Source organism: Sander lucioperca, chromosome 8, assembly GCF_008315115.2.
Source record: "Sander lucioperca isolate FBNREF2018 chromosome 8, SLUC_FBN_1.2, whole genome shotgun sequence".
NCBI classification, from domain to species: domain Eukaryota; kingdom Metazoa; phylum Chordata; class Actinopteri; order Perciformes; family Percidae; genus Sander; species Sander lucioperca.
In genome coordinates, this window is record NC_050180.1 from 12,919,416 (window position 1) to 12,946,847 (window position 27,432).

Sequence of the window (27,432 nt, forward strand, 5' to 3'; positions counted from 1 at the left end):
TTATCCTCCATGCCTTTATTACTCCTTCTCCATAACTGAACACATTGAAACCATTACACAAAATGTGTTGACTCAATAGTCCCACAGATGGAGCTGTTTAAACCAATAAGATGAGCTGCATCCGTAGTGGCAGTAATGCCATTATTTATCTTACCTGTGTCGGAAGTGATTATCACCTCTAGCACCATTTATATCAGTTTCCTGTAACTGAATTAATCAGTTAATTTCCAACATTACGCTGTAAAATCAGGTCAAAACGTTGCTATACAGTATGGACTTTCATGACAAAATAATTGGCATCACCTAATCTTGTATTTTTCATTTTTCATTTTAACCTTTAACTTTTCTTTAACTAGTTTTGGAAATGATCTTAATCAGCTAACAAAAACATGACAAGTCAAGAGAGTATACACTCAACTGGTACAAGAACAGACGCATGTACAAAACTGACTTAAAACATGGCGTCTTAAATCTACCCCTTAGACATTTCTACAAGGAAATGTAATTCTTAAGATGTCTATGTGAAGTACACACCCTGAAAGGAGTGAACCACCATCGTTTCGAGCTCTTCAGCTTTAAACTTTCGTCCTCTCTAGTTAATCTCACCATGAAGAAAACCCAATTACAGCTACTTCTATTTCCATGTCCAAAATACTCTTCCTACGGCTTAAGCCTACGTTTAGCCTGATCAATGAAGTTGTCAGCATTAATTCAAACAGATTTCACCCGTCAGTACTTTTTACGTCTGTACTAGTTGGGGGGGGGTCAGCCAAAGTTCAGACCTCAATCCACCCCGAGGGGAAAGGTTCAACACCGCGGCCTTCTCTAGAACTGACCCAGTTCTTCTATCGCTGCTTGCCCCATTCAATGGCTGGATTAAGTCTATCCACGGGTGTGTGGTGTGTGTGTGTGTGTGTGTGTGTGTGTGTGTGTGTGTGTGTGTGTGTGTGTGTGTGTGCGCTCAATTCCACCAGTGTGACTAACAAGCTTGGCTGTTGCAGTCCGGCAGATTGAGAGACACCTACTGCTAGTTAAAGCCTTTCGAACCCTGGGGTCATCTGCCTCTTATGGGGTGAGGAAGAGTATCAACGAGGTGAAAGTACTGTCACTGTGCTGACATTTTTGTAAAAGTGGAAATAGATACTTGTACACATATTCTGTCAAATGGCAACATATGAAATGCAGCAAAGCATTTCATTAGACCATCAGATTTTAAAAAAACAACAAATACACTGTCCCCAAAGTATGTTCTCAATGACAATGTCCCCCTTAGAGCTGAATTTATATTTTAGGAAACACTGACTTTTTTGCTGTTCACATATTTGGGTCAATGGAGTTACTTAATATTTTGGCACTGCATATAAAATGTGTCTTTGAAAACAAAACCTGAACTGAAAAAGGAAACATTGGCATTGAAAAAGTTGTATTCATTAGAATGCAAAAAATATCAAAATAAGTGCATGATCAAAAAATTATCAAGTGTGTTACAATTATTCTTTATTGGAAACTTGGATTTTTTTAATGCATGTGTTCCATTTTTCAGTGGAACTTTTTTCACAGTTTCTTGCCAACAAAAATTAAAATGAAACAAAATTGCAGTTTTTGGTCTGTTTTGTGAAAACACAAGCTCATCTTTGCAACTCAACCCACCTTGGCGCAAGGAGGTGAGTTTGGAGCCAGAAAACAGGTCCAGGTGCAAAGAAATCAACAAGCAGCCTCAGCTTCTGCAATTGCACTACTGCCAGATATGTGGCAGTATGAAAATAAAAGGCCATTGAGTTTCGGGACAAGAAAACACTCACTTTCTGGGCCTGACTGTAACAAATATGTCAATCTTTCAACAAACTGGTAGATTAATTACAGTCCCATGTTTTGTCAAAATGTGACACTGATGTCTGAGATGTCTTGCATGTAACAAACAATACAAAACAAGTTTGATTTTACTTTGATGTTTTACTAGTATTTAGCAAAAGTCACATCATTTGAGCGCTAAAATAATCATTGCCTTACGGAATGGCATTGTGATGATGAGGTGAATGCATGAACAGGGTGGTACTGAGATTGACCAAGGGCATTGATCTCTGTGTACAGGTGTGGAGCTAACTTGTGCATTAGTCTGGCTCATGCATCAGTATGCATGAGAAAAAGAATCTGGATAGCGATATCTTAATAAGAACAACTTTTAAAACCCCGTCTCCACCCCTCTCGCTAATGAAGGCTGCTTATAAATCATTCTTTTTTTTTCATGGCAGATTAACATGTATATGTTTTAATTATTGGACACAAGAGTATTACCTCTATTACTTTATGTCTGCAGGATAAACAGACTGCCACTGAGACAAAACACAGTCATCATTGACTCTGAACCCCCAATAACCCCTGTTTTTTCTCTTTTTTTTGTTGCTAGGGAGGAGCTGTCTCCAGCTCCTAAAATGTACTTTCATTTGTGACAAGTCTGCTCTTCAATCCAGCCCTGTGATGTCTTATCTGGGCCATGTCGTGATATACATACCCTTTAATGACTAATTCAGTCTCTTGGTCTCTTACGTACTAAAATAGAACACACGCATATGAGAAAAAGGAAAATCAATTGAAATGTTGCAATGTTTGACAGGACTGTGCTCGAGGAGACACACAAAAAAAGGGAGAACGAAAAACATCAGACGGTGTCGCTTGCTTTTTTTTTTTTGAGTGAGAGAATATGTGGTGTCGAGACAGGGAGCTGTATGCATGTATGCAGGGTGCCGGTACGTTGGGGAATTTATTTTTTTCAACTGTCTTTGATCACTTCCCAGCTTTGAAGTAACTCTCAGCGAAGGGGGGGGAAGCCAAGCAGAAGTCACCGCAAGTTCACATCGCAACTAGGACTCGCAAAAACTGCAATCTGCATAATTTATTCTTTAAACTGTAAACATGCAAAGAAATGAAGAGATCTCTAGGTGCTCAACAAACCCGCCCCCCTGCTTGACAACCCCAATTAAATACTCTCCCTCTCCACATTTGTTCTCAATTACAGCTTGAAGAGCGACAACATGAGAGCCTCTAATGCTCATCAAGTGACGGATTTAAAAAGACAATGGAAGGTAAAGCACCACCGATTTGGAGAAAATATAATTAAAATACAATGTAAATGAGCAAAGAGACAGTTGTGTGGGACACACAAAATACATGCTCATGCATGTGAACGAACACACACACACACACACACACACACACACACACACACACACACACACACACACACACACACACACACACACACACACACACACACCAACATGCTTTCCTCCTCAGTACAACACATCTCAGACATTTAGAAAAGACACTGTGTTCCTAGACATATTTTATTTATTTGTGTGTCTTAGCTTGCTGCTGATTGTCAGTTTATGTGTGTTCCTCCATTTTGATATGTTTTACTGAATGTTTGCTTGTTTATGGGTGTTCTTCAGAAACCAGCAATTATCAAATCAAGACAAGTGCCAAAGACTCAAAGTGGACCTTCTAGACACACACACACACACACACACACACACACACACACAGACACAGACACAGTTGTTTTCCCATATGTCAGTACCAAATATTTATCTTCAGACAAATCAAATTTCCCTACCCCAAACCCTTAAATGAAACCAAACATTGATGGTCTCACTAACATTACAGTAAACATTGGCACCTAAGAATTTATAACACATTAACGCTAATTATAACCTTAAACACTAAAGTCAAACTGGAGCCTATTTCTAACAACTTAACCTTAACCCATCACCAGTTCTTATCTCTAATTATCTCTAGCCATTAGTTTAATTTCTAACTCTACTTTTTCTTAATGTGAAATGCTGCCATAATGTCCTCACAAGAACAATAAATGGTCAAAAGTGGGTCCTTACAAGGACAGATAAGCCTGGACTCAGGGTGCACAGCCTCTTCACCTGAATGCATTACACAGAACAGAGTGTCGAGTACAGTAGATTCAGTCACACTACTTACACTTGCACAATGTTTACATGGAGAAATTAGTCACAGCATTATTTTCTTTTTTGCAGAGATGATTTAAAAATGGCAACCTAGCTTAAATTTTGTGTTCAAAACCTAGCCATCATGGCAATAATATAGTCTATATCCACGACGATCCACTTCTGGGATTGCTCCATTGCCTGCCGAAATTCCGCTGGATGTCACTCTTTTCAGCCGGATGTCCGTTACCTTCCGCTTTCTTTGTGTTGACATTTTTTTTATGAGGACTGTGGTTAACTGCTCCTCAGATCTCGGCAGGGTAAATCCAGACAGCTAGCTAGACTATCTCTCCCATCTGAGTTTTCTGTTGCACGACTAAAACAACTTTTGAACTTGATTGATGTTCCACCAAAACAAGTTCCTTCCCGAGGCTATTTCGCAGTGATACTGTGGCTCCGCTCTGCACTTAGCACCATCCAAGACGATTGTGATTGGTTTGAAAAAATGCCAATAAACCAGAGCACGTTTTGGACTAGCCAGACCCTCCTTTGCAGCGCTGTGGAGGAAGGTCTGAGACTAGCAATAATACAACATATTTTAAAAGAAGGATGTTACATTGGCTGATTAACTGCTGTTTATAAAGAGCAAGATGCAATAATTTTTCCAAGTCTGGCTGTAGAATACAGGTCAGCGGCTTTTGCAGGAAAGAACCAATGATGGATGGTGAAGTCACAATAATAGTGTTATGGTCAACTACCTCTATTTTGTACATACTCTGCTGTCTAACACACTTTGCTATTGGTTTAAAGCCAAGTCAGCAATGCTGGGGTCACACCAGGTTTCTCCCTGTCTGCCATGGCTATTCACTGAGTCTCCCTTCCAGACCAGCGGAGTGTCAGTGAGGGAGTAAGTAGCGGGTAGTGGAAAAATCAAGCTGTGGCAAGAGCATGAAGATGACCGATGAGATCATGACCCCACCACCCTCCACTCACTGCAACCCACAAGTCGACCTCCCTGGCCTCCTCCAGATGGCGCCCTTTTTTCACTATGCCAAGAGGCCATTGATCCCTACTGCACGGTCAACACCTATCAGTGGGACAAATGAGTTCCACATGGCAAGAATACAGTCGAGGTCTGCGGGATTCAAAGACAACATAATCTAGCAAAAGCAATAACTAATCAATTTGAACTTAAGTTTAAGGACTTCTCGTTCTAAGTTGTCTCGTTCAAGTCATATCCCGTCACATGCAAACAGTGCAGGGAAATTATGAACACTATGCATTTGCAACAAATCATTTTGGTGATAATTTAATTATGCTGTGATTAAAAAATATAAAAAACACTGAATGCTTCCAGTTTTTGGTATTATCAGTCCTTACATAGCTAAAATATGAGACATGACAAAAACCACAAGCTAACGGCAGCACATTGGTCTGGTTTAATGTCATTGGAAGTGAGACTACATGCTATACCAGTGGTCTTCACTATTTTTTTCATGAGAGCCACACTGATAGGACAAAGTCAATAGGAGAGCCACTTTTACTGCAAAGTATCAAAAGTTACATCCAGTCATAAATAGCATGTCTAGTATCAATCTGTCATCCCTGAACATACAATATGCAATTTTTTCTACATTAGCCCATTATGGATCTAACCATCCAAGAGCACATTTGGCGTTTAGAGCTGGAAAGACCGCCCAAACTGGCAACCCCGCAGTAAGTCAGTGTTTTGGACAAAGGGCAGAGCAAGTTGAAATATCTTTTCTAGTCTATATTTTCATCTTGTAATGCCACTGTTTTGGGTATTTTTTTAAATATAAATTATTTGTAATAGAGCAGACATAGGGTTATGTTATAGCCCTGCTTGTTTTTAATGTTTTTATGAAATATCTTTATTGAGTGCATGATCATATCACCGTATTATTTACCTCCATGCGAGCCACAAATTAATACTTGGTGAGCCAAAGGAGGCACGCGAGCCACGCAATGAGTAACACTGTGCTAAACAGTAGGTAAGTAATAACTTCAACAAGAATGAGTTTTTCAAACATTAACTCCCAGTAATATATGTATTCTTTCAATGTTATGGTTATTCACGTCATATTAAAAGTTTTGATTTGGAATAATGTCCAATGAATGTTTTACATTTCCAGTGATTATTCGCTGCGCATGTTGACAGCATGTAGTGACAGACAAAGGAGCAGTGGGCGGACAGCAGCTATGTACACTGGGCATAATTCAAGCCACATCAAGCCTTTGGCAGGGAAAGTCCACGCCTTTCAGTGGTACACTGAGCTTAATGACAACTCAGGGGAAATATGCAAAAATACAAATTATCATACTGTCGGCGTTCAAAGAGCTTTCAATTATATTATTTGTGATGGCTGCGGAAGCAAATGCTAATACAATGACTGTGTAGACAAACAAAAGCCCATGCATTCAGTTTCTGGCACTCTATGATTTGCATTCATGTACAAAGTACAATGTATAGGACAGTGACTTAAAAAACTCTGTTAAATTATAAACGTTCTCATGTCTGATGAGAAATGTTGTCATTTACTAAGAAGCAACGGATATGTAGGGAGAGAGATAGAGAAAATGACAAAGAGTTGTCTTCGTGCTAGATAAGGAGAAACTGGAGACCCTGCCTTTAATATACCTCAGCACAGCCGTTAGGAAGAGACATCCTTCAGAACTCGTGAGTGTGTGTCTGTTGATGCTGTTTGAAGTGGGGTTAAATTTATCTGACAATCTCCGATCCCCAACCCACATATTCTCTTTCTCTCTCTCCTCCCAATTAAGCCTGAAGGGCTATGCTTGTTAAACTAAAACCATCCTTTTCTGAAATGTCACAATGTCTCCCTGCAGTGTGGCCCATCTGTAAACAGCTCTGTTGCTGTTGCCAGCCCGAGCCCCCTGGTGTGTCTCCTTGTGTGTGTTTGTTAGAGCATGTTTTGTAAGAGTAAAACGTTGTCTCTTGCATTAACACTCCGATGTGAATGCTTGATTGCATTTTGGGCTTTTTTGTGTGTGTGTGTGTTGGCTGTTGACCAAGATGCCAGGTACATTTGGCGTGTAGTATGGGCTGTTGTGTCTTGGCCTCAGTGTGTGTATTGGTTTGTGTTTCTTGTGATTCATTATGCGCGTCTTCGCCTGTTCAGCCTCCCTCTCTTGCGTATGTGTGTCTGTGTGACATCTCATTTGGCGGGCTGACAGGTTGAAGGATATGTGCTGTAATTGTTGTCTGACTGTTTTCATGCTGTAATTGAAAATGTCTTAAAAGTGAAACTTTCTACCAGCATGCCAATTAAGATTAATACAGCTACTCCTGTTAGCTGCCCAATTACCTATGTGTAGCCCACCTAGACACCCGATCTAGTGCCATGATAGACAGTGCAAAATGTTTGCTTAAAATTGAAGGCTTAAAAAAATCTGTCAGCACAATTTGTAATTTAAACATTAATAAATTGTGATCTCAAACTAATAACATAAGTAATAGGTGATCAGTTTCCACCTCTGTGAGCAATCCAGTCCTGCTTTATTTATTTAACTTGTGAAACACTGTTTTGTTTTTAGAATTGGATGGACTATAAATGAGCACAAGTAAAGTAACAAAATGCCACAGATTGATATTTTAATTCCTTGGGGGTATTCATCATTCATTAATAATATGAGGTGTACAGTTTTTTTAGTGTGTGTGGCACAGCATTAGTTGCTCCAGCCCAACACAGGGGAGAACCACTTTGGTTCAGCATATAACAAATAGTGCCCATCTACACACACACACTGGTGCACACGCACATATAAATAAAAACACACACACACACAAACACACTGTGATCACATTATTCAATGCACTGCAGAGAGCTCTTACACAGATCCTGGCAACACACAAGACGTGCTGCTGTAAAACACTGAGTGGTAACAGCATCAGCTAGATTGTCTTACAATGACAGTGGATGGAGAGATGGGGAATGATGGAGTGAGACTGAATGCATGTGTGTGCCAATCATTTAGGTGGAGCAAGGTGTATCCTTGCATTAACACCAAGAATTGCTCTTATTGAAGTTGTATGTGTCTATATTTAGTAGGGCTGTCAATCGATTAAAAAATGTAATCTAATTAATTACATACTCTTTGATTAATTAATCGAAATTAATCGCATACATAATTAACGGTGCCGATACTTTTTAAGAAAGTAAAAAAAGAAAAGAAAAAAAAGGGTACTAAACAACAGTTAGTGACATTAAAGAACGGCTTGTTTATTGCTAAGGCCATATGGTCAAAATTAAATGATTTAATAATAATGTATAACAATAACTTATTTCACTAGTGAATTGCTGTTGAACAACAAAAACAACCACCAGATGGGAAAAGGACATTTACAATAACTTCAAATGCACCACGAGGCTGTAGTTTACCAGTTTCATTGAACGCACCGTCTGTGTTGTTTCTCTGATGGCAGCTACAGATTGTTACATCCCGGTGTTGAATCCTCTACAGTAAAACACAGTCACTGTCAGTACCCGATCCGTACCGCCTGTAAGATCCGTTCTGCGCATGCGCATAATTCAGCGCATGCGCAGAAACTCAATGTGTTTTACGACGCTGCCTGATCAGTTCTACGCTTGCGCACAGCTCTATGGTTACCAGAAGAAAACATTAGACAGTGACAGTAGATCGTTATGATGGCAGAGATGAAGTTTACAAGGTGTTTGCTGGAGTTTCCTAAAGTATCTGTTAATGATATACGGAGGGTCGTCTGGCCATCCAGTACAACACCATGTACCAAATTAAATATAGACTTCAAATTTTACGTTTCATAATTTCTTTGCAACTTTGAAGGTAATTTGCTAACGCTAGCTAGCCTGAGCTAGAAGCCTTGCTTTGGTGTTTTAAGTCATGACTCCGTCCTGCTTCAGGTTAATCATGCTTGAAATAAAGTTTAAGCATGTGCATATACCTCTCACTTTGTGTGTTTGTACTTTTATGAAAGTATCAGGTAAAAACAGGGCTACAAATGAGATCTCTGTGAGAGACCAGCATACTCCTAGCAAACTATTATGTAGCTCAATGCTGGACATTTCACCCAAAATTTCGGTCACTTTACTGTATTTGTATTTGTTTGGCTAGTATTTGGTTTAGAAGCTTTTATTGGTGATTTTTTACGGTACAAAGTCCCGCTACATACGTACATATATAGCTAGCTATATATGCTCCGCTATGTCGTGTTAGCATGCAGCTACAATAGTTAGCTATGAGTATGCTAACGTTAGATTTTAGTGGAACGAAGCAGCACTTTCTAACGTCAAAAATCACAGATAAAGGCTTCTGAACCAAACACTACACAATCGGACATGTTTCAGCAGGAATGTGACCCGGAATTGGGGAGAATTTAACAACATTGCCAGCTAAGATGACATGTTTACTGCTGTTAGCATGTAGCTACTATAGTGGTACACAGCAGTGGTGGCTGGAAGAGCTGTCATCCCGTCTTCGAAAGGACACTTATGTACGTTTACACTTCATCGCATTAATAATATACAGTCTATGGTTATTAATCAAGATGAAGTATTAAAAGTAAAAACATTAACATAAACAACACAACAACGACGTTGCTACACGGTTTTGGATCAGTGACTTGATTGTTTGTAGCTATGACTATTGTATAATAAAGATTTAATAAAAAAAAAGTTGTGATGTTTGGTCGTAAAGTGTTTCAACGCATGCGTGGTACAAATCGCACAGGGACATTGTTAGTTTTCTACTACGTAATCATGCGCATGCGCAGAACGGATCTTACAGGCGGTACGGATCGGGTACTGACAGTCACACTTTACACCGTTTAGCGTTAGTTGTCAGCATTGTAACCGTGTTTAATCCAGCTACTAGCTAGTGGTAGGCTAACGTTAGCTGCTGTCGAGTATAGTGTTAACTAGCTAGCGGTAGGCTAATGTTAGCTGCTGTCATGTATAGTGTTAACTAGCGTCACGTGCAGCGGTGTTTGTGTTGCCTGTATCGTCTGTTTCAGAGCATCAGAGAGAAGCGCAGGCATATCAGTGGCACCAGATTTCGGTAGCCAGGGTTGGCAGGAAGAAGATTTTTACAAGTAAATGTTCCAATGATCCAGGCAGCACATTCTCGTCTCCCTCCTTGATTTTACAGTCCAATGGTGGCTAGAACGGCTCCGGGTCAAACGTCAATATGGAATGGATTAATCTGCGTTATTTTTTTTAACACGTTATTTTTTCTCAGATTAATTAATCGACATTAACGCGTTAATTAGTTTTGACAGCCCTAATATTTAGACAAAGGCATGCTAGCCGGTTGCCTAGAGAGGACTGGAGGGACGCCAAGGAGGAGGCAGGGGTATAATTATTATACTATATACCTTTATAAAATAACAGTATGTCATGATATAAGATCACACACACACAAACACACACACACACACACACACACACACACACACGTTTGTGGCACTATCTTTGTGGGGACCCACCACTGACATAATGCATTCCCTAGCCCCTTACCCTAACCTTAACCAACACAACTAAATGCCTGACCTTATCCCTTACCCTCACCCTAACCATAACCTAATTCTATCCCTAATCCTAAAACGAAGTCTTAACCCTCAAACAGCCCTTTAAACTTGTGGGGTCCAGCATTTTGGCCCAACAAAGCTGGGCATAGTTAAACAAGCCCCACACACACACACACACACACACACACACACACACACACACACACACACACACACACACACAATTTCCACTTACATGGATGTAATGAACAAGCAGAAAATGCCATAGGGTAGTACTATATAAAACAAAATATTTGTTTTACAGTCCAAAGAACAATGTTCACCATCACCTGTAACTAAAAGGTATGGAGTCAAAAATACTTGGAGATACATTGTTAAAGAACTGGTTGCTTTATAGAGAAGCATTCTCTGCCTCCCTCAGCTCTTTCTCTCTCTGCCTCTGTTGCCTCTCTTTAGAAGAAATGTGCAACAACACTTTTTTTTTTTATAAAGCTACATTTCACTTTATAAAACTACATTAACAACTATAAGCAATGAAGAGCTCAGAAATATCTAATGCAACAAAATGAAATTGGTAATCAAGAAATTACAAAAGTACAGATTACTTCAAATCCCAATACATATTACATGGGCTCACGAATAGAGCAGTTACACCACTTAATACAGCCTTCATGTGATGGACTTTGCGCTAATAAACTGATTAATGAGAACCAATTAGGAATAAACTGGTAATAAAACCTGGTCCTGAGCTCTCTCTGAAAGCAATGAATGCCAACACTAAAGGCAATGACATCACTGGTTGACAGGAGCATGGCAGGTGTTCCAAAAAAGAACAGCAGCAGCAAAGTTAACCATTGCTTGTAATATTAATAATCCTTATTTATTTATTTGTCTTGCATTTAAGACAAAGAAGACAAGAAACTACTGACCACTATTATAATGGGGCAGGGATTGACTCTAAATGGTCCTGTGTGTGTGTGTGTGTGTGTGTGTGTGCCGATCTGAGCCAAAACTATGATGATTGCTCCTATTAATCTTGGGTTACTGAGCACCACTATCCAGTAAGCAATGTAACCATCAAGGGGCTAGATATGGAGCATAAGCACTATCCATCCTGTCCACATGCATTTGAGAAAGAAAGAGAGTGGATGTAAAAAGAATGAAACAAGCTGAAAATGACAGAGCAATAACTACTGTAAGAAAGTGTTTGACTACGTACTTGCACATGAGCAAATACTACATTTATAGCATGTGTCCATGTAAGTGGCCCTAGGAGGAACTCAGGAAGTTAACCTGCATTTTGAAAGGAGAAACAAAGGGTCTACATTTTGTTCCATTGCCGTAGTTCCTTGCCATTAAAAAATCCCTGAACTGGTGGTAGTACTTTCTGATGGCCCAGGAATTATTGTGGCAGAGCTCGCTGTGCAGAACATCGCCCACTGGTTCACTGATTCGATGCGGTTAAATACTAAAGCAAAAATAAATCACAATGTTCAGTCCACCTGTCCACCTCTACATGTCTCCTTTTTATTTATTCATTACATTCATCCACTCCACAGTGAATACAAAGAACATGATGACTCGGTTGTTGCATCGTCAAACAGTGTCAAACAACACTGTTGTTTCTGGAACTATTTGTTAAAACGGGCATTAGTATGTACCCACATACACACACGTCATATTTTAATCTGCCCCTGCAGTGGTCTGTGATTTCGTTTTAAAATAACTTGGTCAAAAGTTATTCTATTTATTTACTTATTTCTTTATTTCTTGTTTTTTTCTGACAAAAAGGAAATCTAATCATCTAATCTTCTAAATGCAAAACTGCATTTTTATCAATAATTTGGGCAGATCAAACCTAACCATTAAGAATTACGGTGTTACTGACAGCTGATGATTAGTGGAATAGTGCAGAACTATAGCAGGAGTGTGCGTCCTTGTGCGCTTGCACAATAGCAAACAAGATGGGTGCCCACTCATAAAAACCTGTCCATACTACTTGTGGTCAAAAACTTAAAAGGGTAGCTTTAACTTCTCTACCACAAGGGCAGCTGCTCTCTCTTTTGAGACATGATCACAAAATGACGTTTAATGTTTTAGTCTCATAACCACACTTGTAATTGTGGATTAAAGTCCTTATGGAATCAAGAAAAAAAATATGCTAAAATGAAGTAGTTGCCAGCCTAACTTTTTACATGGAGGAGCATGCCAGTTGAAACGTGGGTCACAGGGGTTTTGTTAGCTGATAGATTTGATTAACTTCAGCCTTACAGACTGAAAGTTGATAGGGGATTAGAGTACTATTGTGACTAAAGGCACTGGGTTGAATTAAAAAAAAGATTATTTGGCTTTAGCTGGGAGAAGAGCATGTCCTTTTTTCCTACCTCAGAAGGAGTAGAGCTAAAGCCATTTATTCAGACTTCAAACAGCTCATCTTTCCTCTAGGATAGATAAAGGTATGCAAGTCAGAACTGGAGTGTTTGTCATATATCTGTAGCTGGGCTGGTGTTTGGGGTTATTTAATGAAAATAATTTGAATACTAAACTGATCGGCAACACTATTTGTGAGACCTGAACGAAGTAATGTGATAAGGACTTTGGCCCACACCTCTGCTCATACCATAGCAACATTCACAGGAATCTGTTGCATTTAAAGAGTAAAAATACTTTGACTAGAGAAGGTTATTCAGTATTCAGCCTCTCTCCTCTTAAACACTTTCAGGATGGAAACAGCAATCGTTTCTTCTATGTAACATACAGTGCATGAGCTGAATTAACATTAAATCTCACATGAGCAACAAGACATGAAGAGCACAAAGGTCATTGCTGTACTTTTAAAAAGACTTATCAATGATGGTATATTACTGAAATCACAGGTTAGAATCAGTATATGGTTTATTGCATATCAAACCTGTCATTCCTTCACAGCCTAGTCAAGCAGCCATAGCATTTGAAGGACCAGTCAGCTATAAACTGGGAATTGAAGCATTAGCTAAGTCAGCCACCTCAGTCTTTTTCCTTCAATGCCCAGGCACTCCAGTGGTACCTTGTGCGGAGGCTTTTAATAACGACGCTTGTTTGAATCCTGGAACAATGAGCAAGGGCTGCATTTCAGGGTTGACATTGCAGTAAAATACCATCACATTGCCCAAAGGGCTAAACTTAACCCAACTGTGAAATGTGCTTCTTAGATAGCGAGTGAAGGATAGAAAGGAGGGAAGTCAAATGATTGTAGTCTATAGAGCCTATAGGGATGGCGATAGGTGACTTTGTGGTTGCTTATTGTTGGAAATGGCAAAGAGCAGAAATTACTGTTTTTCAACAAAACTAATGCTTGATATGTAAAGCAAACACAAGACCGATTTAAGGTAAATATACCGCACCAGTTCTTGCCTTTTAAATGTTACACACTTTCAGAGTACATTTTTATATACACATATTTGGATTTTGGGATGCACCACATCAAACCATCACCTATAGGATAAAGAACAAGCCTGCCAATACATTTCAACCTGCAGGCAAACTTACTTTGCAATCTGTTTTTCCTCCAAGTCCTCAAGAGCAAGTTTATTCATCATTACTACTCTTTTTCTGTCACACAACAATTACATATAAAAATAGGGAAGCATAATAAAGGGAAAGAAGTAACCATTTTGGTACAGTCCGGCTCTAATCACAGCTGCAGTTTAACCCCTGGCCCGTTGATTGCGATGCAGCTGCTAGTGCAGCTGGGAAACCAAGCCGTGTCACAAGATGAATCCTAATCAACTGTACAAGGACATCTGGTTTTGGATGGCAGGAGAAGAGCATTAAATAGTCTTGAAAAAGAGCACCAAGCAAGGCTATAGTTTGTGGTGGTGTTGGATAGATGTGGAGGGGAACAAAATTGCACTGTGTCCAATTTGTGTCAATACTTCCAGCTATTGTGCATCTATTTCATTCTGGTAAAAGCATAGTGAGGGTACATTGTCATTATTTAAATCTGATAGCCTGGTACAGATGAGAGATTGGGTTTGTGTGCCAGTGTCTTTATTTATTTCAAGCTTTTTGCAGTGGATTTAAAGCACTTGCAGGCGTTAAAATCAGTGTTAATTAAGTAACACCATATTATTACTTGTCAGGATGACAGAATGCTCAGACTCTAGGGGTGGGAAAAATAATCGATTCTTAGATGCATTGCGATTCTCTCTAGAACGATTCGATGCTCGATTCTGATAAATTAATAATCGATTTTAAAATGTGTGTTTTTAATGTGTTGATTTTTATTTAAAAGTTACTGTCTCCAGACAAGTACAAATTAGAAAACAGAGTGACTGAAAGAGGATGGGATAATGGACAACAACTTAGAGTTTAGGCAAGAGTGCAGAAAAAAACACACAAAAATGGCCAAAAGGAAAAAATAAATACATTTTGTATATACACATGATCTAATAAGACGAACATAAAATAATTAGGCAAAACACATATAGGCTGTTCATCTACTTTATCACATTAAATCTGACCACCTCATGTTTCATGTTCTAAGAAGCCAATTCTCCACCTTTAAAGGTCCCATGACATGGTGCTCTTTGGATGCTTTTATATAGACCTTAGTGGTTCCCTAATACTGTATCTGAAGTCTCTTTCCCAAAATTCAGCCTTGGTGCAGAATTACAGCCACTAGAGCCAGTCCCACAATGAGCTTTCCTTAGTATGTGCCATTTCTGTGTCTGTAGCTATTGAGGAGGAGAGAGGGGGGGGCAAGGTGGAAGGTGGGGGTGTGGCCTTGACCAACTGCCACTTTGCTCATTTGAAAGCCATGACGCCTCTCTCTCATGGGTGGGCCAAATTCTCTGGGCGGGCAAAGTAGAGAAAGGGGAGGTAACCTTTCTCCTTATGACCTCATAAGGAGCAAGATTCCAGATCGGCCCATCTGAGCTTTCATTTTCTCAAAGGCAGAGCAGGATACCCAGGACTTGGTTTACACCTATCGCCATTTCTAGCCACTGGGGGACCATAGGCAGGATGGGGGAACGCATATTAATGTTAAAAAACCTCATAAAGTGAAATTTTCATGCCATGGAACCTTTAAACATGACTGAGCCTCTGACATGGAAGATTACTGTAAGAGAAGGTGACTTTCACAAGCATGTTTAAGGCTTAAGCATGGAATGACTACGAAACAAAAACCTCAGTAGACAAAACATTTCATTTAAACTTGTGTGTGACAAATACTGTATATGTCAAAATCTAAGCTTTGTCTAGCTGCTTTGTCTAGGAAGTGATTAGCAAACTTTGAGTAGCAAACTCAGATTTATATGTATATTTTTAAAAATTACGCATGGAAATGTACATAACAAAATTGTTGAATCGAGATGCATCGATAATCAGTTTAGAATCAAATCATTGGCCTCTGAATCCGATTCCCACCCCTATCAGACTCCAGTGTTTAGTGAGTCAATAGAACACTTTTTGCAGTCAGTTCTCTGTAAATACATTTGGCAGCTTGTAGATTGCAGATTAATTTACTGCAGATTACAGACACGTGTACCAGTTGACCTGAGATGACACTTGAAAAGAAGTTGCATATGACCTTCATGAAGGTATGTTTTTGACACTATAGCATTCCCAGTGAGTGGTGCTACTGGCGATAACCCAAAGCTCATATCAGAGAGTTGAGGATCAAGCTAGCCGAGGTAATCTGTCAAACCAAGGTAGCCACTGGGACAGCGGGTGGTAGACCCCTGATATGCACAGCAACATTCCTAGATGCTTGCACGATCACATACACTTCATTTCTCTGTTTATATAACTCATACAGACACAGACTGTAAATTGACTGAAAGAGTTCTGATTCCTGGATCTTCAGTTCACTAATGCACTGCACCTTGTACATCAAACAAACAAGATCATCATGCTTGCCTATCAAGTAATAAGCAAAAGTTGAATTAAAATTCACTAACACAAACACATAGAACAATACTATCATTTTAACTATTTGGAGGAAATGTTGAATCCAAAAGCAACCATTTAAGCATGCACTTTTCTTGATAACCCTGTTTAGGATTTGTGTTATCATAGCAAGCCCCTCTACTAATCTTGCATGTAATATAACCAGAGTTACTGCTGAGTGCATCTTAGCTTTGCAAAAAATGATATTTTCTGAACCCCAGCAGTTTCCAAAAGGCCAAAGCAATACAATGCAAGTGTCTAGCAAAGGGGCATTGCTGTCATAGAATAACATATATTTGATAGATAAGACAGAAAGTATTAAAGCATCACAGTAACTGTCAGACCAAGTAGAAGACAAAACACACACACCCATACACACACACACACACACACACACACACACACAACTCTAAACACTAATCCCTTCACATTAGAACTCATCTTATTCTCCAGAGTTAGCAGCAGGCAATAACGGAGATAGCAGAGGAAAATGAAGGAGGGCTGATGAGGAGCAGGAGGGAATGAAGCGGGGAGGTGAAGGATAAACTTTCTTTTCTAGATCATTGATGTACGCGAGCACAACAGGAGAGTGTATACATATAGTAGTATATGGAATATAGGGGCTCGTAGAAAGATGGACAGCCACTGACATTGTGACATTTGTAGTAGTTGCATGCATTGTTATAATCCATGAAGTACGTGGAAATGAAGCCCTGCAGACCTTTTATCAGCCACTTCATCTATCTACATTGCACATCTATCTGACTGGCTGATGCATCCATACGTATGTAAAGTAAATCAAATAAGAAATTGACTTCCTGGACAGGTTACTATACCATACCGTATGTAGTATCATGTTGATAAGATATTTGATGGATAAATGAGGACAGACAGAACACTGTAAAAAATATGAGGGAATATACAGAAAGTGTGCAAGTGAGGGAAGCATTTGAGTGAAAAATAAGAATAGTGCTGCATTTATGTTTAATGTACTAGATGAGATATATCAGCTTCCTACTTGACAGTACAGTTCCTCAGTTTTCAGGCAGCAAATTGTGCTAAATACTGTAACCTTCAGTTTCAAGTTGTAAATTATTAAAGAATACACGTCATGTCAGTGTTCAGATGGTAAACATTCAAACAAAATAACATTCATCCTTGAGTTTTGGTAAGAAATCCTCACCCCATGAACACTTGTAAACTTCTGTGTAGGTATAATTATAACTATCAGCTTAAAGATTTGCACATATAAAACAAGTAGGGAAAAAGGTGATCAGGGGTTACCCATGCTGACAAAAACAATGAAGACTTGCCTAACTCAGAGGTAGATATTCTGACATAGCTACCCCCATTAGCTAGAGCATTAAACTGCAAGGTCCACACTCTAAACCAGAGCCACTTTCTCGTTGTCTGTATTGCAAGACTTGCTGGGGACTCAACACATGCTACATTGATGAATGAAGAGCAAAATGAATGACAGAATAACTCACCAGTACATGAGCCATCGATCTCCTCATACGCAATGCTGCAGACGCATCTTCCCAAGGGGACCAACCAGTCTCCATCAGCTCCACAGAACAGTTTGGGAGTGTCTCTTTCTTCAGCATGGTCAATACAAGCCCCCCTCACCTCCACCAATGAGGAAGAGTCCACACGAGGCACTGTGTCCGGAAATGAGGCCAGGTTCCTTAACGTGAAAGGACATTTCTTATAGTAAATCCTTACTGAAACCAAGGCAATGCAGGCACCGATGTCCTGGAACGCCAGGTAGAAACCCTTCCTAGTCATGGGTCCCACCTCCCGCACCTCAGTGTTGAGTTTGAGGATGCGATCTCCGAGGTCCATCTGAGTGAAGCTCTCGTCTGCAGCGATGGTGTCGATCTTGGTGTACTGTTGGGGCTTGAATTTGACACTGTGAGCCTCATCAGTCTCATGGTAGAAGAGGTTGAAGGTCTCCTTGCAGGTACCAGACACCCAAGGGATGGAGTTGCAGTCACGCAGGGTGAAGCGAAGCTCCACGTAGATCTTTTGGGCAGCCTGTCGAGAGATCCAGTTGGAGCGAAGCCAGTTGTTCTGGTTGGGCTCCATCACATTGCAAACCTGGAAAGTGTGGATGGGCCGGTTGTGCTCATCCATCTCAGTGATGGCATCCCACTAAACATGAAATAAGAATGGGGTGGGGGTAGAAGAGGGAAAGCAGGAAAGAGGGAAGAGCAAAAAATCGTAATGATTAATCAATTGTAATTAAATGATAAAACCAAAAGTCTTAGGACCATCTAGTGGCCCCGGCAGGCAACTTTTTTCAATATAAGGGTGATGGACAGAATGAAGAACACTGTTGTTTTCATAAGTTAGGCTTAAAATGTAAAGTTTGCCCTGATTGTGGCACTTAAGCATACGCCATGGGGTCATTGAAATCGAAAAGGTTCCAAGGTCCTTTTAGAGCATTAATGTGATGAGCAAATTTAATTGCAAACTGCCTGTGTCTGCCTATTATGAGACACCTAAAGATGACATATGGGCTAGAAGTTGCATGAGAGGAAAGCTCAATTGAGTCTGACTAAACTTTAACCACAGGTCTGTAACATCATAAAACAGATGTATCATTCATCAGTGATTTGAGTTTTGGTATGATTTCCTGCTGATAAGGGAGAGAATAACGTGTTAATAACTTGTATAACTTGTGTCGTTCTAGTGAGCGTTCATAAACACATTTTGATGTTTAATTTGGAGGACTTGCTGGGAGAGTCCCAATGGGGCTACATACTCATTTACCTATGCCTACATCTGTAATCCCTTACAATCTACCTCTGCACAGTGTTACTGTACTAATATAGTTGATGTTCCAGCTGGATGGTGGTTGTCACGGTGCCTATCCTTGCCATATTAGAGGAGTTCCATGCTGGTCAGATACATTCTAGTTTCTGCAGTTCTATAATTTAATACATCCAGATTAAATAATTGAATCATCATCTATTACATTTCACTGAACTTGGACATTGTAAGATTTCATGTGACAAATAAAATTGATTGATTGATCCTGCCTGCACAACAGATCAGTACCAAGTCCAAGTTGTTTTGCTAAATCGTGTAGTGCAGGCCTATGGGGCTGAGGTATATATTAGCATGGTAAGTACATGCTGGTGTAGCATACTAACCTGCTAATATAAGTCATTTATGGTAATTTGAACATGCATACTGTCATTATTCACATTCTCAATGAAATAACCACTCAACTAATTTCTTAATACATTCCATTGAAATGTTTTATTGATACATTTATTGGATATATGTAACTTCAATTAACAAAATGTTTATTGAATGAGCTCCATATTACCTGCTGGTCATGGGTCCAAACTGCCAAACAGAAACAAAGGCTACTAATGGCTTTTATAGTAGAGGGAACTCCGACTGTACCATTTTAAGTAGGGTATGGAGGGGGGTTTTCATTGTTCCAGGGAATCATCTTTTTTAGGACCCTTAACAACTTATAGTGTACTATGTATGTGTATACTATGTTAGGACAATAAGAATTATTAGAAATTGTTTTTGTTGTTTTTACATAAAATAGTTATTTGATTGTCTTGATTGATGCACTAACATTGGTTTGTCTGTAGGAGGAGCTTCCTGTTTAAAAACAAGTGGTAGAAGCTCCTTAAGGGGAGTTCAGTTCAGTTCAGATGCAGTGCTGCCTAATAGCTGCCCCAATAGCTGCCCCAATAGCTGCCCCAATAGCCATGAGCCTATCCTAATTTTTCTTTTGTTGACTTGTGTTATGTTGTTTTGACAAGTTATTGTATGTTTATTTGTGTTTTTTTGTTTTTGTAAAGTTTTTTTTCCCCACTACCTTACCATAACCAGCCTGAACTGCTTGTTGGTGTTATATAAACTATAAATAAAAAATAAAACATACACTGGGGAAAATTAGTGTTCTCCTTTCACCACTTGGCCAATCCTTACAGTTGTACTAGAAAAAAAATCTTAGGATTCATTCTCTGGGGACCATCAATATTCACATCAAATTTATTTACATTTAGGTAGCCATTCTTTTTGAAATACAGTGGCATCGATTAAACTGTTGGTGAAGTGGAACTCAAAAGAGCATTAATATTTAAATCAAATTATGACAATCAGATAGTAGGCTAGTTAGTTAGTTAGTTGTCGAAACATCTTGCACTTGGCCAAAATGATGAACAGACAGAACATTATCCTCAATACTGGCAAGGAAATAAAACACATGAACAAACTAACAATCTATTCTCCTCTTATTCCTTCAGGTATTTATGGATAGGTTTTCTGTTAGAATGATGTCTGATTCCAGCTGCCTAGTCATCAGCTCTGCAACTTCCAGGTCACATGATTAGGGCGTATGGCAGCTTTGCAGGGTCATGAGGTTACCTGTCCCTGTGTTGATGGGAGAGAAGGTAATGGGGGTTTTTAGCCTCCTGGTCCCGCACGGCTCTCTGGTTTTATTAGAGTGGGGACTGGCTACATGGGTGACCCCAAAACCAGCCAACACCGACCTCCAAGAATCAAATTACCTGCCTGGGAAAAAGGTCTCTCAAATCACTTTGCTTACAATGCAGCTTTGGACCCTCCACAAGCCGCAGCGTGTGTGCTTTCAATTTAGACTGACATACAAACCATTTTGCTTTTATTGTATATGGTTGGGGTAGGATTTCTTTTAGACTATTACTGCTATTGCTTCACCCACACTTCTTCTGGTATGAGCCAAACACTATAATCAACACATTTTCAGAGACAAGCAAGAGATGCAAGTGGAAGGTTAGGTGAGGAAGGCCAAGCATGAAGCTATTAATTACCAACCACCACATTCACATCACTATCATTTTGTATTTAAAAGTGAAATACAAACACACACACTTCATATTCCCATTTTCTGGTCCAAGAGAATAAATTACTATCTAATCTAATTACTGGCTGGAAAACAACTCCTATATAGGCAAACACAGTCCAGAGAATTGCAATGGAGCTGCTGGTTAATTTACCAATACTATTTGCCTGATAAGCTTGTGCATTTAATAAGCTGTTTTGCACTTAGCTAAATATTACCTCTTGATGAGAGTAGTAATCAAAGCCTAATGTTTGCTTTCACATACTCATTATCCTTTTTAATAACATGTTCTAATTCAATCATCCAAAGACGACAGGCTTTAATCTGCTCTTCCCTCAAGGTGTCATTGTAGCATTACACTCAAACAAATTGATTTCGATTAGATGTGATATTGCCCATCACACGTGAGGCTATGCACAATGAGTTCTGCTGGGCATACAGAGCACTGCAGTAAATTTAGGTACATACAGTATTTTGCTTAATCTACTTCATGTCATAGTTTTTATTTCATGACTTAAAGGAATAGTTCAAAAATATGGGAAATAATTTTTTTTCGCTTTGTTGACAAGAGTAACATGAGAGGATTAAAACCACTGTCATGTCTGTACGGTTTATATGAAGCTAGTCTCACTTTGCCAGACCTTCCTCCACAGTGCTGCACAGGAGGGTCTGGCTACTCCACACAGCATTCCGGGATGCTCTGGTTTATTGGCATTTCTTTACACCAATCACAATCGTCATGGGCGGCGCTAAGCTCCGCACAGAGTCACTGCAAAATAGCCTAGGGAAGGAACTTATTTTGATGGAACGTGTACGTTCAAAAGTTGTTTTAGTCATGCAACAGAAAACTCAGATTAGACAGATAGTCTAGCTAGCTGTCTGGATTTACCCTGCAGAGATCTGAGGAGCAGTTAACCATAGTCCTCATAAATCCACTGGAGTTTAAAATTCTAACACAAAGAAAGCAGAAGGAAACAGACATTGGCGAAAATACATGCATCCGGCGGAATTTCCTGCGGCACCGGAGCAATCCTGGAAGTGGAACGTCGAGGATATAGACTAATATGAAGCTATAGCGTCAGTAGTAGGTTAGCTTTGCTTATCACAGACCGGTGAAGGCTGGACACATGGAGAAACCGCCAGCCCAGCTCTGCCCAAAGGTATTAAGATTGTTTCAGAAAACACCCACCTTACACATTATTGTAACGCCATACATTAAAATATTAAAATGCATAACCCACCAACTAGTTTGAAGACTATAATAAAACACACATGGGCCTACACATGTTGCATGCAATACCTAACCGCATTATATATACATGTGACACCATTATATATGTACTGTATAGATATTTGATTAATTGTATTTAAAATATGTTTTTGCTATTGGGATTTACTAAACTGAACCTACAAATCCAAATCTACCACATAGACCTACCAATGTATCATTGTCAACCTTCATGCTTATCTCACTACCATCTACATAATTATCCAACAATACCTTTTCATTTATTTTTTACCCAAAACTGATCTTTTTTTGGTTTCTGTTGCTTTTATTACACAGATGCTCAGCTTAGTTGGGCCATTGAACTTGCACAAGTGCATAATCGTGCTGATTCAATCCACCCTTCAGGCTTTTTCAATCTGATTTGACCACTTAGTCAGCTGTTGACCTGCAGAGGTGTTTGTAGGAGGAAAGATGCATCAGCACCTTTGGGCTCCAAGACCCTTTTTTTTAACAATAGTAAGCTCGACAGTTTAGGAGAGTTACTGAATAACTGGAGATTATACAGAATAATCCCTTCTCTTGGTTTATAAAGAAAATGTTTGACATTTCCACATTGGAGACATGACTTGGGAATTGAAAAAGGTCATCATGAAAGCATATCTTTGTTGAAGACGCAAGCAAATTGAGATTGGTGATAAAGGTTTCTCTACAAGACAGATTGTATAGCTGTATAAATGGCTTCAAGCTCAACAAAAAAAAGAAGGGATGACACTTCGGATAAGCCAGATGGTCAATATTGCTGCAAATTCTGTGTATTTGTCAGAATATTTCTAGATAAAAAACAATATTTTAATATATTATAAAGATGAAAACTAAGACATAACATATACTTGAGGAGTGACTATGCTTACAATGCTTGCTAAAGGGCAACCAAGCAAGCCACTGAACCCCAGTAAATCACATATCAGACATACTGTTACTGAGCAGTATGTGTGTAACTGTATGACTGTGAGGTCTGCTTCTAAAAGTATGCTGGAGTGTTTTATTAGGAGATGCAAGAAAGTTACTAAAGTTAGGAGGCAATGAAATGAGCCCAAATGCTATTGTAGATCTGTAGAACTGTGGCCAGAGACAGAGAGATAGAGGCAGAGATCAGTGTGATTTGTCCCAAGGGGGGGAAACAATACACGGTGATAGGAACACATTGCTGCTTGAATCCCCAACTAAACATCATTCACAGCTGATCTAAAAGCCTCCAAGACTTTCACATCTTGTCCGCGAGCTGGTATTGTCAAGCAGCTATGTGGTGTCAGCACTTTTAAATAAGTCACAATAAGAGCTGGGAATTGAGTTTTTCTAAATTGTCCTACAAGCAATGAAATTGATTTCCTCTTAATTGACTTCAAAATAAAAGGGACATTTCATTGACAGCGTCACACCTTTGGGCCAAATCCTATAGTCCCCTTGAAATCACTTACCTGACAGGACCTTAGCCACTTTATAGTGTGTGTGTGTGTGTGTGTGTGTGTGTGTGTGTGTGTGTGTGTGTGTGTGTGTGTGTGTGTGTGTGTGTGTGTGTGTGTGTGGCACTGATTTGTAATCTGAATGTGAACTAACGTCTTTTCCAAAGTTAGAAAACTTTAAGGGAAGCCTTGCCTGCCCACCTCAATACCCTGCCATCCAGCCTTAACATGCATAATTGAAAAATGGTGAGAAAATGTGTGATTGATTGCAGCCTGAGACCAAGGCTCTTATAGCCCATCTCTCTCTCTCATGAAAGAGAGCCAGTCATTTTACTGGCCACTCGCCCGGAAGGTGAGCTCCTTCTATTAACGTTGTAAAACCCGGAGCCCTATTGAGAACAGCACTTTTAACTATAGTGTCATAACCAGCTCCACCCGTCCTCGTTCGAAATTAAACATTTAGCGATCCTTAACATTCCCACCACCTACTATACAATAATTACTTAATAACTATATTACTGACAGAAACCAGTGGGGCAGGTTAAAGAGTGGAGCTTTAAAAGGTTTACTATAAGACTGGAAGGAGACGTGTGTATATTGTGTGAAAATGTTAAATTCTTTGCAGATCTGCCTAACACACATACGCAGATACAGTTTTATTAATTCTATTTACACGCTGTAGAAAGGCAGCAAGCAGTCATTTTTTTATTTGGGAGAGTCTACTTTGTGCAACCATGCTATATCTACTGCACATTTTGTTGGTGTGAACAAACTGTGTAGTGAGAGTAAGTGGCCATTGGAGATACATACTGCCAGCTGTTTTATTGATACCATAAGACTATGTGTCTATGCATGCGTAGTATAAACACAAATTCATAGATACACACACAACAGAAGCTCAAACACAAACACTGTATTCATTCAACAATTGTGTTGTTTATCCAAAGTATGTCCAGTGTATGGGAATTATTCTATATAAGGATACTTAAGTTTCCGTAAATATATGAGCAATTTGTGTTCCTGAATAATAAATAAACAAATAATACACTGTTTCATCCAGTGGCTAAAATTTAGCGGGCCCCACAACAATTTTAGGAAGGAATTGCAAATGTCCTATGGTAAACAGGACACTGCATATCGTATATTGTTGGTGGCAAATAACAATAGAAAGAAATCACAGGTGTCCATTTGGGTCGCAAGAAACTGGATCTGTATAAATATTTATAATCTATTTTTCTTTAGTCATCACCAGGGATTGCAGGACAGTACAAAGTGTCCTGAAGCCTAACATGTTTCACTTAGAACAAGAAATGCTCCTGCTGTGGTCACACACATACACGCACTGTGTCAGTGGAATTGGGAGCAGGTGTGTTTTTCCCCGGTCTCCTGAGATTTCCTCTCTCAATTAAAGCAAAAATAAAGACTGGGGAGAAGATAGTGTGAAAACCCGCAGCCGGCTTTCTTTCTTTAAATCATTTCCACAATCCATCTTTTTGTTTGTCTTTGTGCTTCAGAAAGATTGCTTAGTGTTTTTAGGAGACTCATTATTTATTGATACCTACCATTGTGCATTCTTAAACACCAAGCAACAAAAAAAGTAATTAGAGTAAAAAAAGTTAGCTAAAACTCTCTTTCTCTCCTTCCTCTGTCTCTCTATCTTATCATTTCTCTGTATTCCCTTTGCCTCTGCTTTTTCTTTCTCTTTATCTAATCTATCAATCAATTTTTTTCTCCCTCTTTCCCCTCTCTATTCCCATGTCTCTACTCTGTTTGTGTCATTCTTTCTACCTGATGCCCTCTCTATCTTTATTACTCATACACTTTGTCTCTTACACAAACACATGCATCTTGCTGAACTCTGTGTGTGTGTGTGTGTGTGTGTGTGTGTGTGTGTGTGTGCGATGCCACTGTCACTGGGATTGAGACATTTTTATTTAATCCCAGAGCCTCCCTCTGTGATGGATGAAAAAACCTCCACCTCCTGCACGCACACACGCACACAATTGTAATAGGAATGAGGGAGATGGATGAAGACTCTTTGCTCACTAGGGAACTTGATGTCAGCTCTTTGACTTTATGAGAAAAGAACAAACAATGAGAAGAAAGTAAAACAACTAAAACTGAGCAGGAGAAAGTGAGGGAAAAATGAAATGTGCTCTTTTGGCCTTTTTATGACTAATGAATATTTATGATCACCAGCTGGAAATTTTGATTGTCACAGAAGTGAATAAAGTCACCCACCACACCCCTTCATCCCCCATTTCATAAGATTAAGTCTCAGAGACTATGGGGAACATTTTTACATTCAAAGCACCTCATTAACTCCAAACTCCCTCCCTCCCTCCCTCCCTCCCTCCCTCCCTCACTCACTCACTCACTCACTCACTCACTCACTCACTCACTCACTTACTCTCTCCCTTACTCACTCCCTCACTCACTCACACACTCCCTTACTCACTCCCTCACTCACACACTCCCTTACTCACTCCCTCACTCACACACTCCCTCCATCCATCAGTCACTCACTCACTCACACACCAAAAATGCAAAATATGGCTATAAATATAGTATAAAATAAAAAATATATTTTACAATACCAATGTTCAGTGTTTGGAACATGTGAATGCTATACTTAAATACTGAAAACTTACAAATATGATATCTGATATATTTTAATAGGAAAAAAAAGAAAGTCTTCCACTTTTTTACATGATAGATAGACCATCTCCCAGCTGTTCTCAAGTAGCTGCTTAACTTAAATCATATCTAAATGGCTATCTGCACTACTCTATTATTTACCCCAAACCTGTTCACTTGTGTCTGTGTTTTATCACCAAAGTGTGTGTGTGTGTGTGTGTGTGTGTGTGTGTGTGTGTGTGTGTCTGTGTGTTCGTGTGTGTGTTTCAGAAGTTGGTCTATAGAGGGCTCATTAGGGACAAGTGGGGCTTAACTTGGGGGATTTCTTCAATATCTGGCAACCTCGGCCTTATTATGTTTAACAGAGCCAACAAGACAATCAATACTTTGATTGGAGAATTATGGAAATAGATTTTGACTGTGTACTTTAGGACTTCCAATTCAATTACTAAATGTGTGCCAATGAGGAATATTGGCGGGAAGTGACACTGGACAGAACCTGCATAACAAAACTGAACATGTCAGAAAATCCTTTATATTGACACCTTAGCAAAATGAAATGTGAAGCACTATTTCCCATGACAGCCTTGTGATAGAACTACTCATCGTGCATACATAGCCAGTATTATCAGTGTTTAGTTTGAATCATTTTAAGTCAGTTTTCTCTCTATTTTCTTTTCAATGTATTCTTGCTGTGTAGCGGTCAGATTGTCAGGTTAATAATAATATAATTGAGATGAATAAATAATTGAGATATTGTCAACTTTGAAACACTTACCTTAACAGTTAAATCAGGCTATTAGGCTATTTATTTATAT

General features: G+C 39.4%; 1 protein-coding gene across 2 annotated transcripts in view; it reads right to left on the bottom strand.

Moving 5' to 3' along the window:
* The window catches only part of epha6 (eph receptor A6), a 188,670-nt gene that overhangs the window by 118,603 nt on the left and 42,635 nt on the right, over positions 1–27,432 (bottom strand). The window contains exons 1-2 of one of the 2 annotated variants that reach the window (XM_031281750.2): positions 19,769–19,795; positions 17,922–18,585 (exon numbers count right to left, since the gene is read on the bottom strand). In XM_031281750.2, the coding sequence (XP_031137610.1) occupies positions 17,922–18,567 (646 nt within the window). In that variant the 5' untranslated portion in view covers positions 18,568–18,585; positions 19,769–19,795. Of the gene's footprint in view, positions 1–17,921; positions 18,586–19,768; positions 19,796–27,432 lie in introns of those variants that run through there. The other variant, XM_031281749.2, reaches the window with a different exon arrangement.